At 42.8% G+C, this 12,730-nt stretch overlaps 1 protein-coding gene across 2 annotated transcripts in view; it reads right to left on the bottom strand.

Annotated features, from left to right (window-relative positions):
- adgrg6 (adhesion G protein-coupled receptor G6) overlaps positions 1-12,730 on the bottom strand; it is a 102,633-nt gene that overhangs the window by 57,794 nt on the left and 32,109 nt on the right. Inside the window, exons 4-8 of one of the 2 annotated variants that reach the window (XM_026143647.1) lie at positions 7,647-7,994; positions 4,866-5,005; positions 4,367-4,646; positions 3,693-3,869; positions 1,396-1,443 (exon numbers count right to left, since the gene is read on the bottom strand). In XM_026143647.1, coding sequence (XP_025999432.1) covers positions 1,396-1,443; positions 3,693-3,869; positions 4,367-4,646; positions 4,866-5,005; positions 7,647-7,994 — 993 coding nt within the window. The remainder of the gene's footprint in view (positions 1-1,395; positions 1,444-3,692; positions 3,870-4,366; positions 4,647-4,865; positions 5,006-7,646; positions 7,995-12,730) is intronic. The other variant, XM_026143648.1, reaches the window with a different exon arrangement.

The raw sequence follows: 12,730 nt of genomic DNA, 5'->3' as shown, positions 1-12,730 counted from the left end.
AATAAAACACAGCTTTGTGTGGAACTGTGACTCTCTGGGAGTTCACAAACAGTTTTTAGTGTATACACCTAATTATTATTTATTAATTATCAATAAGCTTTATCAATACAGAACAATCAATTATTCCTGACTCGCCTCAAAAATGTCTAATTCAATGACAATTAAAGATCACATAACTGAAATTCCTGAACATTAATTAAACTTAATAATAGTAAAGACATTAACAGAGAGGTCACTGCAAACAGCTGGATCACCACCAAATAAGGACAGATGATTTAAAATCTGGAGCTCAATAATTATTCAGTTTTTAAGCAAAAATTTAAAATATTTGCTTGTTTTGTCCAAAAATCTAAAGACGCATCACATTTTTCTTCAATGAATGACAGCGAATGAAATTAAAAAGATTCCAGGGCTTTTTCAGACTTTTCCAAACCTTCCCACTGCTGTTACTGCTTCTGTGTAAATGGCATTTATGTGTATCTGAATCCATTCGCACAAGCTGTGACCTGCATTTGAACCTCTGCTACACAAACCTGTGAATGAGTGTGACATCAAATCATTTCTAATCTCCGAGCAGCAGACATCTGCGAATGACTCCCAACATATTTTATTCTCCAGACTAATCCTCTGTTTGTGTTTCCTCCTGCTGCAATTATCCAGTTTCCCTGTAGGGACCAATTAAGTTCATGTCATGTTTATTTATTAATAATTCTGCTGCGATTGCTGCTGAGCAAAATGCGGAAGGCCAGCTGCAGCAAATGTGATCATCTAGGGATACGAGCAAAAGTTACTTTCATTATGAGTTGATATGATACGATTACTGATGTTTAATTTATAATATGTGAAAGAAGAGACTTTAATGGTGTTTTAATCCTGGGAACCTGTGGATACTGATGATGAAATGAAAAAAAGTGTTTAGTTTATCTAACAATGCATTTCTGTATCGCTGGATGATTCGGCTGCAGGGTTATGACAGTATTTAATGCACAGAGAAGAGATGCGTGTTGCATCTGTACAGTATATGGATGCGGATTGCTTTAATACAGGCCAAAAAAACATCCTGGTAAAGTCAAGGCTTCAAAGTGCATCCGGAAATTGATGGAAGATGCCACAGAGCATAATCTACAGCTTTCATACACAGCTGATAATCTGAACCTATAATAATCTGAGAATAACATATACAGAACCTTTAAATAACTGCTGCTGGGGAAGATCTTTTGTTTTGTGATTATGTTTTGCTGATTTTTCTACATTAAAGAAACATGAATCCAAAGGCTACCGTATTAGAATGATAAAAGGAGACCGTTACATATCCCAGTTCATGCATTAGCACAAGCCAACACACACATAAACTCACACTCACACAGGTGCACACAAGGTGTTAGCAGCACTCACCACTAGCTGGCGCAGTAGTTGTTAAGTGAATACAATGAGGGTAGCAAACTGTGAAGAGAGGGACAGGTTAGTGGGCATGAGTTCCAAAACAATACAGGCAAGAATCATTGGAGAGATCTGTAAATGCAAATGTGAGGTTGACACACTTAATAAACAAAAGACAGAAAGTAAGTCATCAGTCACTCAGGCAGCGTTTAATCTTCAGCACATCAGTCAAACCAGCGTAGGTGGTCTGAAGCTCCAGGAATTAGGCAGATCCCTCAAAATCAAAAGTGCGTGTCTGCAGATGTGTGGAGGTTACCCGAAATGGAAATGCCTGCAGTCTTAAACACTTGTTGTTGATGTCGCTCTGAAGCTTGTTGTGCACTGTGTGCTGCACCATGTCAAAGCTGTAACATGAAAAACCTCACTCATGTCTCGGTCTATAAAGTCTCTGTATGTGTGGATCTCACAGATAAAGTTTCAGGTACAGCTAAAGTGAATGCCCCCACCCCCCGGAAAAGATAATGTCAGCTTCTTACTGTAAGCGCAGGACAATATGGAAGGTTAGTGCAGAATCATGCATTTCTGAAAAACCACCACAAGTCTCAGAGGTAAACAGGCATGCACACACACACACACACACACACACACACACACACACACACACACACACACACACACACACACACACAGAAGGCTCTTTCTTCAGTGGGTACAGTGTTGGCTGGAATTTCACTAAAACCGCTGTGGCTAACCTCCTGTGGCTATACGCTCGTTTACAAAGCTTTAACTAGGAGGTACTGCACTGTCGGTGCGCGCACACGCGCGCACACACACAAACACAAATGTACACGCAGGTTTGTACCAGTGGGTGTGTGTATGTGTGCAAAACATGTTAATAAAAACAGTGAGAAATCTTTAATAACTGAGTCATTTAAATGTACATGCCTCCATTCGGAGCGGTACAGTAGCACACATCTGTGTCTGTGTGTTTCACCAGCCAAGTGGGTTTGTGGACCAGAGCAGGAATCACAGCGATTTCTGATCAGCAGCCAAACAGGTTGCTGGAGCTGATTAAGTCACCAGGCGCAGCTAAAATCTACCAGAATTTGGCTGAAGTCTGGTTCTAATTTTCCACGCTGATAGCAAACAGACTGAAGTGCTGACTGAAGAGTACCTGGAGGTGTGTGTGTGTGGGAGAGACATGCGACTTCTTGGTGCCACAGTAAATGGGAAGAAAAATGTTTTCATGGCAACGTTTAGTGTGCACACTCAGCAAATATGATGTGTTAGAACGTCTCTCGGCTCTTCCTGACTCCTCTGTGTGGACCGCTGGTTCCAGCTAAAGAACAGAGTTTGAGTTTTTTAGTTTCTTCTTCGTGTTTCAGCTTTTCCACATTTGCTCAGTCTAATGTTGTAAATCAAAGAAACGTGTCAGCGTGGCTTCTCGATTTAACCGCCTTTTTTCTGTGTGTTGTGGCAGGCTGTGGGTAATGTAATGCTGACAATGATTCAGACCTCTGGGTCGGACGCCACCGCGGTGACGCAGCCCGGTTGACTTGAAACACAATGCTTCCTAGTGTGAAACACGAGGTGTGAGCAGAAGCTTACGGGAACGCTCGATGCAAATGAAAAGCCTCATTTAAATGTGCCTGCTTTTAGCGCTGCTGCTATTCTTAGAGTCCCTCTGTGATGGCTGCGGGATCTCTCTAAAAGTGTCAAACTGGTCATCATTCAACTTCGGTTTTATTTTTCGGGAAGTGGGCAACGATGCAGCGAATCTGCCAAGCGGTTTAGATCGTGACTGAAGATGGCGATGTGTCGGTGCAGCCAAAAATCTCCTTCACAGTAAGAGTGCTGTGTGCGCAGATACCTCAGGGGTCTCATTCATCGCAGAACAGCCAATAAATGATTTAAAAACATGGCGATCGTGCTCCTGCTCTCACTCATTGCTGTGGGGCTCAGAATGTTCCGATCCTGGCATTGATCCGTCATTAAAAATTTTGATCGTGTTCGAGGTCTGTTTAGATGGCGAAGTGTCAGACTGGACTACCAGGGAGTGATCTAAGATTAGCAGCTGGATGTGCAGAGAAACAAACTTTCTGATCGGTGCTCATGCAGTAAAAAAGTCGAATAAAAAAGTTCTCTCCTTTTTGCACATTTCCATCCAGTGACCCAGTTCAGGCCTCCTGGCAGGTCAGTGTGACACCCCTGACCTGCAACACACGTGGCTCTATCACAGCCCATGCAGCACACCCTCCTGTTCCCGCCATCGTGCTTGTTTAATCACATTTTGATTTCTTTCCTGTACTCACTGCAGCTGAGCGAGGTGTTCGTCTGGGCCAGAGAGGCCGGGATGGTCCAGTAGCTGTTGTCCCAGTCGATGACATTCCCCACGTGGTCACACTTTAATGCGCCGAGCTCCTGAATGGACATGGCGTAATTCCACAGCCGCAGGTTGTAGATGTTCCCATCGAAGCTCTGCTGCTGACCTGAACAAATCCCAGAAAAACAGCACTGAGCATTGCAGAAATGTATTAATTTATTTTCCTCTAAGATCACAATAATAATTCTACATCCTCAAAGTATGCAGTTACATCAATGTCTGCTTAGGTAGAAGCGGGTTAGTAATGAGCTCAGCACCATAGAGCAGGGCTTGAGACTTTCCCGCTTACTAACAGAAGTGACTGCATCACTTATCAAACCAAGGTTACTGTATGTGACAGCACAGGGCGCCATGAAATGTCACGCAGAGAATCAGCATTCCAGGTTTTTGTTTTTTTTTGCTTTAATATTCTGTCTACGAGTGTCTTTCATCCATTTTATCCTTTAATGCACACAGTTTCACATCTCATAATCCCGCAGATCCCCAAACCTGTGATTACCGGGTGGTGAAGTTTCTCTGCAGAATGTCTTTAAAGTGGTTTGACACTTTACGTGCACGTCTAACAAAATGCATCAAAAACATACAACTCGTATTGGAGCTTACTTCCTATCCGGAATTCTCCCCCAGCCTGCACGGAGTGTCCGGTGGAGCTGGAGCAGGTCTTGGCCAAGTAGTTCCCATTGAAGTAAACAGCCACACGTCCATTTGATGATGTCCAGAGGACACAGAAGGACTTCATGGAGTTAGTGAAGTCAGATGGTAAGATGATGTTGTCTATTGGACAGACCACTCCATCAACCACCATCTTCATCCCCGTTCCATCGGAACCAAGACTCAGCAACATGGCGCTGCTGTCTTTGGAGTAAGTGAAGATCCATTCTTTCTGTTCAGGGAACAAGAACAATAGCTAACACAAACTTGCTCTGGTGGGATGAATAACACACATGTGCGTATAAATTAAATAATTTAAAGCCCCTAAATGGGTCTATTTTCTTATGATTTGACTTACTTAAGACTGAAGCTGTAAAAAAAAGTTAATGAAATAAAGAAATAAATGACCAGATGGAGTTTAGTCAAATCAAAAAGTGACGTTTATCCAGACCTGTTTCAGGCTGGTGCGCTCCACCTCGAAGCATATGGTCAGCTGACTCAGCGCAGGGATGGAAACAGAATTGGCGACCTTGGTAATCTGCCCGACACCGCTGCTCATCTTGATCTTCTGGTTCCTCAGGGCCACAGCAACTAAAACGCAGAGAAGGACATCGAGAAGAAGGAAGGACGAGAAGTAAAGACAAAAGACGAGAAAAGTAAAAAGGAGGAAAGAAACAGGAAAAAAGCAAGCAACAGCAAAAGGAAACAAGGTGAAAGAGCAAAAAGAATAAAAGAAAATTCAGGAAAAATTCAAGATTCAGGATAAAAAAGGAAAAAAGACAGAAATGAAATAAAAGACAAAATTCCAGAACAAAAGCACCAAAGAATGAAAGAGAGTAAAAATAACAAAAATAGAAAGTAGGAGAAGCAAAAAATGTAAAGAGATAAAAAAAAAAAAAAAGAAATCCAGAAATTCAATCAAGGAAAGAAAGAAATGTTTAAAAAAAAAAAAAAAAAAAAAGGACAAAAACGGGAGTGAAAACTCAGAATCACAGAAGGGAAAATTACCGAGTCTTTGATTGGTTTTTCAGTTTAAACAGGTCAAATCAAAACTCGATTTCACCCAACAAAGCTAATTATTATTGTTCAGATGTGATTTGGTGATAATATTTGCTTCATGTGCCGAACTTTTTAAATGAAAGTTTGACTGAAAAAAGCAAAGCGGTGATGATGAGTCTGAGTTCGACTCTCAGAAAACAGACGTTTTATCCACAAGCAGCTCCTAACCAGGACCTCAGCCTTTCTCAAGCGTCACGTCAAACGACGTTTCTCAGCAGGAGAGCGGCTCTGGCTGGAGCTGTCATCTCTCACTGCTCACTGGAAAAGCGCTCAAATATACACAGCAAACATGCAGGAAGGCAGGTACACACGGTGCATCAACACACTGCAACAGCGTTGGGTCAGTCGGTGACACATCGGACTGTCTGTGACGTCTGAGACGCTTCGGTCTCTTGACTGCACGATAACCTAAAAACATGCACCTTCAGTCAGACTGTGCATGAACTCATACAGCTAAAGTCAAGAGGCTGGCCTCCAGCGAGGAGACAATGTAGTTTCCAAGTCCAATTCAGCCTCTCATACAAACCAGGAAATTGATTGACTGATTATACTTTTTATCACTGATGAAACAACTGGTGTGGAAACACTTCCCTCTGTTTTTAGATGATAGATGATAAATGTTTCTGATTTAGGAACAGCTTTGTTGTCATGGTGTTAAGCTGGAGCTAGGAGCTGTACACAGGCATTGATGGCAGGTGTCTTAACGTGTTGGTGAATGAAGAGCAGGGAGTGCAATGACACTGGACACCTGGTACTAAACAACAAAGCCTTTCCACTCTCCAGTCCAATGTCCAACATTTCCTGGGCCAACAAACTGCCCTGAAATCCATGCTAAGCTAACGCTATATGTTATCTGCACCTGTTGGTTCATTCAGAGACCATAAGGCCTCTTCACATGATTTAAGGCTTTATGCCAGGGGTGTCAAACTCATTTTACAGCAAACTTTGACCTTAAGTGGGCCAGTTATGTGTTTAATTGATTTCGTTCTTTGCTGTGACAAAGAAAGAAATCTGTCAGTGCAACTCTTTGGACTTAAACTGTAAGAAATAAATATGTAAAATTGCAGAAAAAGTTCTGCTAGCCCATTTTCGATACTGTCCATTAGATTTTAACTTAAGTCTTAAAAAATAGATTTTTATGGTAGAAAGTGAAAAGCAGAAACCTTTGTTTTTCACTGAGGTTTTATTAGAGACAAAGCTACGTGTTTTGTTATTTGGCAGAATTTGTGAAAGTTGAAATTTCTTCGGAATTGAACAGCAGAAATGAGGTTGCAACATCAGAATCTGTGAGACGTCAGCACTGATGGTGTGTCCACGTATACGCCATCAGGTGAACGCGCCATACTTTGTGTTTACATCTTTTTGCAGAGTCTGTTTACCTGTTCTTTCATCGTTTGCTGTTTCAGCTGTTTGGTGGTCGTTAAAATGGTTTTTTGAGCTTTCAGCTGAGATTCTGACGTTCCCGTGGATACCACACACGTCTATGTTTAAATAACAGATCTCTGTACATCACATTAAACCAGATGTTCTCCCTCTCGTCTCCGGTAACGGGGCATTGGGGTTCAGCAGGTTAATTGTTTATCGTACTGTAAATTACTTTGTGCAGTACGAACAGCCATAAGGGAGTTTTTTTTTATGTATCATTCCTATCAAATTAAAGTCCCGCCCCCGTCCGCATGGATTCTCAGCAGGGCTATCAATAACTGACATATGAAATTATCTCATGGGCTGGATATAATTGTATGGCGGATGTGGCCAGCGGGCCGTACATTTGACACCCCTGCTGGTTTTTACCAGTTTGAAACTTTGCAGTATGCTGCACACATACACCCGCCATCTGTGAGTACATAAACACTGGCTGGTTGTTGGACTGCTAATGGTCGGCTGCAAAGATTTCACATGTCAGCAAACCAAAGTGGGTTCACACCTGCGTGAGAAAAACCTCCTGGACCAAATTCTCCTTGATTAAACACTGTGTGTTACATGTGACAATGGTGCTTTTGGTCAGAGTTTAGTGAGCAGAGCATTTGTAATCCTCATGCTGTAACATCGGCCCTTTGATGTAACCAAATGAGCCGTCCTTGTCACCAAACCCATCCTCAAACTCTTATTGTTTAATGCCTGACTTAAGACACAGCTGAAGATCAGGACCCTGTTGGCGGCTTTCACCTACCATGTTGGAAGCTAACTCTGAAGCCTTTCTTCTGCACACTGAAGTCGGAGGTAAAAGACAGCACCATCTGGTTCCCCGTTGAGTTTAGCGTCAGCCCGTTGGCCGTCAGACCACAGAACACAACTTCAGCGCTGCCTGTATTCACCTTCACCCAGTCATAGATGCATCCCGGCGCCTCCTCCAGTTCAAAGTCCAGGAAGGACAGCTGGATAATGAAGCCGGTGGGGGCCTGCATGATCCACCTACAGTTGTACGAATTGGGGTATCTCTGGGGATAGCACGGTGATGTGATTTCTCCCTGGGCCTCCGTTAGCACCAGGTTACAGTTTGTGGAGGCGCAGCCCAGTACTGGGGGTGATAAATTCATGAGTGTTCACACTGTGACAACCTTCAATGAGGCAGCAACATAACGGAGACAGGACGCTTAGTAAACAAGGACATGGGGATAAGAATGAGACAAAGAGTACAGGACTACAGGGCCATAAGATGTGAAACAGACAGGGAACAGACATATTTCATACAATCTTTAGAAGTCAATAGGCAAAGTAGTTCTCACGGACAAACGCAGCCCAGTCAGCCAGTCAGGGATCAAGAAAGGTTTTCAAGAAGGACTCAGAAGACAAACCCAGTATGTTTTATTGCTGTTTACAGGACAATAAGATAAGATGCAAGAAGAGTAGTTCAGGAGTAATCTTGGAGCAATTGCACTTCAGTTATGAGCCAGAACAACTCGTGCAGTTAATCCAGAGTGTAATCAAACTAGCAGACTGACACCACAACCAGTCTCTTGCAAGTTTACATTGAAAACACACAAGCATGCACATGCAAAGTGAGTGAGTCACCCTTGTTTCAAGAAGCAGTCAAATTCTTAAGTTTTAAACAAAAATGTGAAAATCTTGGCAGAAAATAAAAAAACAAGAGCAGCTGTGTTCAGTTCTCTGAGATCCAAAGAAAACCACTTTCATTTAAAGGTACCGATACATGCTGCACTTCGGCCGGCTGAGATTCCATATTTAAGTTAATATAAAGTCATATTTCACATTTTCACATCCCGGTAACGGGGCCACGTATAGCCCTATCCACCTCCAACCGTAAAATGTTGGCTGTTAATGAAGCTTGATATAAAATTTTCTACACATGAAACATGTTGGCCTTCATCGCCCTTAACAACAGCTGGAAACAAAAACGTTTCCTGAGGAAAAAAAAAAATAACAGACAAGAGCTGAAATGGAAAGTGGAAAGAATGGTTTGCTTCTCTCGCTCGGGGCAACAATGGCCTCCGTTGATCTCAGGCTCGGCCTTTGCGGCAGCCAAAACCACAGCCAACGTCAGAAACGCCAGCATGCACGTGCACGCGTCTCAGAGCCCTCGTTCCAATAAGAAAAGCTTGGCGGTGTAACATTTCTCACAGTCGTCTTATTTCATATTCATATGTTTTACTGCAGAAACTGACAGCTCCGCGCCTCGCTCATGGGAACAGAAGCAGATGAGGTGAAGCTCACGCATCGTTCTGGTAAATGTTATTAACCAAGTGCAGCAGACTTCAAATTACGAGCGGCTAAAACAATCGTGGCATGTTGCCAGATCCTGAAACGCTTTCAGGCTTCTATAGCGCTGCTTAAATCAAAAATAAGGAGACAGCTGCTCAAACAGCTAAATCATGGCCGTTAATCCTTTGAGCCACCAGGACGAGTCATAACATGAAAAAGGAGTCATTTAAATGCATTTAAATAAGCAAATAAGCCACACATTTACCTCCTTTCACAAATATTTGTACGTATGAGTGACCTGAGGAAGGGGTCAGTGTTTCTCTGCTAATGGAACATCCTCGACATGATGCTTCTTCACAGATTCCCAAAAACACACATAAGGAGTCTTTGCAGTGCTGTGTTACTGTTACTCAATCAGAGTAGGTGTTCCCCAGCCTTCACATCCAATTGGTCAATCAAATGCACGAGCCTAGCTCAGGCATATCCTCGGACACGCCTACCATCCACAGCAATGGCTGAGGAGTATTTAGGAATCTCCCAGCTGTGTCCTTTAGAGACCTCTGCCTAAGAAACCGTGATCACCTTCGTGCTTCATGTTTTTTTTGATTCAGGGTTTGTTTACACTGTGACGAGGCTATTTGCCTATCTGGTGATTGGTGATTTCAGAGGACACGGAACACAAAAACCTGCACATACACAATCACCACTCACGGGTGGTGACAAACTCTTGCTGACTGTGTCCCAAAAAGGTTTTAAATGCTTTCTGCCGCTGTAAGCCATACTCCTGCTGTGCTTCTGCCTTTTAATGCACCTGGCTTTGAAATGGCATTGGCTGAATTGAAAAGTTCAAACCGTGGAGCGTGAGGTTATATCCCCCCATTTATTCCACCCCTCTTTCCTTGAGTCATTTATGTTCTACAAGCAATTTACTGAAAGCATGCTGAACATGTCGGATCAACAGAGGGTGATGTAGGATTTCTATGCTGACAGAAATACACATGCAGACTCTGACTGCACAGGTGCACGCAAACACATTCACAGCACACATGGCAAATTTATGCACAAAAATTCCAATCCTCCTAAGTGTGCGTGTGTGTGTGTGAGTGTGTCTCAGCTAAACCTTTTGCTCCCATTAAAGTTGTTCAGCGTGAAATTTTAGGAACATTTGGATGTAACATCAAAAAGCACCAAGCTTTTTTTCCTCCCTTCCACTAATGGAAAAGCTAGACGCTGCCACACGATTCAGAAAACAGCTTCACTCTCTCTCTCTTTCCCAGCTCTGCTCTGCTTCTCTCTCTTCCTCTCTCTCACTCACACACACAAAATGAGTGTTTCCCCATGTCTCCTGATTCCCTGATTTCATTCATTCAGGGTAGGCTTTGTGTCTGTGGAAGGGGGGGCATTTGTAAGTCGCACAGTTCATCCCTCAAAAGCCTAAAAGCTGCCTCTCAAGTTTCTGGCAGTACAACTTCACATTTCTCTGGATTCTCTCGTCTCCAGCCGACCCTTCTGATTGATTCTAATGGCTGGACCCTCATCAGCCAACATTTTAATATTCAGCCATAATATTTTTAATAATATTCACTAACTGAAAATCTCACCAACTAGAGAGCGTCAGCATCTTGTTAGTACAAGATGCTGACGCTCTCCCTGAGTGCACTCTAAGTGTCCAAATGCCATTGGTCTGACCAGTCCTGCGTGCTTCTGTTTGACTGCAGCTGGTCTGAGTGTCGATATCTTCAAGATCAGAGCAGCGAAGGCAGGAAAAAAAAAAGGTTTCATGTTTTCAGCCTGAATATCAAACTACAAGGCTCACAGACTCTGACGCTTCTCTTTCATGTCTCTTCGGCACAATGCCTGCACAATGTGCTGGCTGAATATAGCAGGATGCCCTGGACATTGTTTATTCAATGGATTTAAAGGTGCTGGGTGTAATTCACTTAGTCTGGCATAATTAGTCATTTCCTGTCCAAATGTTCCTTCAGTTTCCCAGATCAAAGACGGCAACATCAGTGACAGTCAAAATGTCTTTCAGCTCCAATAAAACAGTCAGTGAGGCTGGTCTCTTTAACATCCAGGCGTCCGTGAAACAGGGCTTGAGCAGAGTTAGGAGGCAGCAGAAAGCCACAAAACTGGCTGATATCTCAAGATGTTACACCATGTTTTCACTTTACTAAATAGTATTACTAAAAAAAAAAAACTAAAAAAAAACTATAGCATGAGTATAATCAGGGATGTCACCAAAACCAATATTTACATTACCTTTCAGTACTAAATTTCTGAAAACATGACAGTACTTTGGTTTTTGCCAGATAGGGTTTTGTTAAAAGAGAGTGATATTTGGGTACCAATAAAGATTACTATCAAATTAGATGCTTTTCATTTCATTCATTTTCAACAACATAGCCATCTTTGTCTCCTCCATCTGACACACAGCCCCTCCCTCCACTAGCAGCTGAACACATGGGCAACATCTTAAATACAGATACTCTGGTATTTAAGAGGAAATTCAGTAGTCCACTGTTACGTGCCAAGAGATGTGGCTTTGCTTTTGTGTTCTTTTTACCTTTCAGGTGTCAAGCCTCCACCTATTGGCTAGTTCAAAGTTGACTGTCATGTGTCTATTGCCTGGTCTAGGCACAGTGGGCCAATCAAATTCAAAAGAATTATTAAATCCGACCTTGTCCTGATTGTCTCGTTAAATTTATATCATCAGGCTGTTAGTTCTGTGGTGTGTGGAAGAAGATGGGCAAGGTGGCCTGAAATTCCCCAGATGGGTCATTATTTTAACACAGAGGAGGGGCCTCAATTAATTAACACAGCTGCCTGCTGCACTCATGGTGTCACTGCTCTGCTAAGCCAGTGGTTCCCAAACTTTTTTTTGCTACCCCCCCCCCCCCCCCTTGTTTTACAAGAATAATGTTCGCCCCCCCATTTTGCTCCATTGCGGTTTATTTCACACCTCAAACATTTAGTAAACAGTTAAGCAAATACAAGTAATCTGCAGGTAGTAAATAAATAATAAAATAAACCACTAACTCTTTTACGCTACGTCCACACCTACACGGGTATTTTTGAAAACGCAGCTGTTTCTTCCACACGTAAACGGCGTTTCGAATCACCGAAAACTGATAATTTTTTAAAACTCCTTTCAATCAAGAATGTGGGATACCGTTTGTCCGTGATTTGAAGAGCCCAGTGCGTGCTCCCAACAAGGTAAAACCAATTCTGCAGGGGAGACCTACCTTGGCACTTGTGCAGGTGAAGCCAAAGGGAAGATATGCTTCACCATATTTTCTAGTCTTTGGCTTAGAATGAAGTTGGTTTGGAAACATATTCAGCCATGCTTCATCTCCTGCTTTGCGTGTCCGTGGGCGCCCCATGGTAGCAGTGTCCAAGCGTTTTGTTTTTTTTCCCCTCTTTTCATACTGCGCCCCCCCTGCCATGGCTCTGCGCCTCCCCTAGGGGGCGGGCCCCACACTTTGAGAAGGTCTGTGCTTAGCTAACATGAACATGAATAAAACACAACACCAGCAAATGAGCTTTGAACACCAAATTACAACAGCAGTCTCCTCAAGGCACTTTATAATGTAA

Source organism: Astatotilapia calliptera, chromosome 15 (genome assembly GCF_900246225.1).
Source record: "Astatotilapia calliptera chromosome 15, fAstCal1.2, whole genome shotgun sequence".
NCBI classification, from domain to species: Eukaryota; Metazoa; Chordata; class Actinopteri; order Cichliformes; family Cichlidae; genus Astatotilapia; species Astatotilapia calliptera.
The sequence above is the reverse complement of the archived record's forward strand: the minus strand, read 5'-3'. Positions and strand labels throughout refer to the sequence as shown.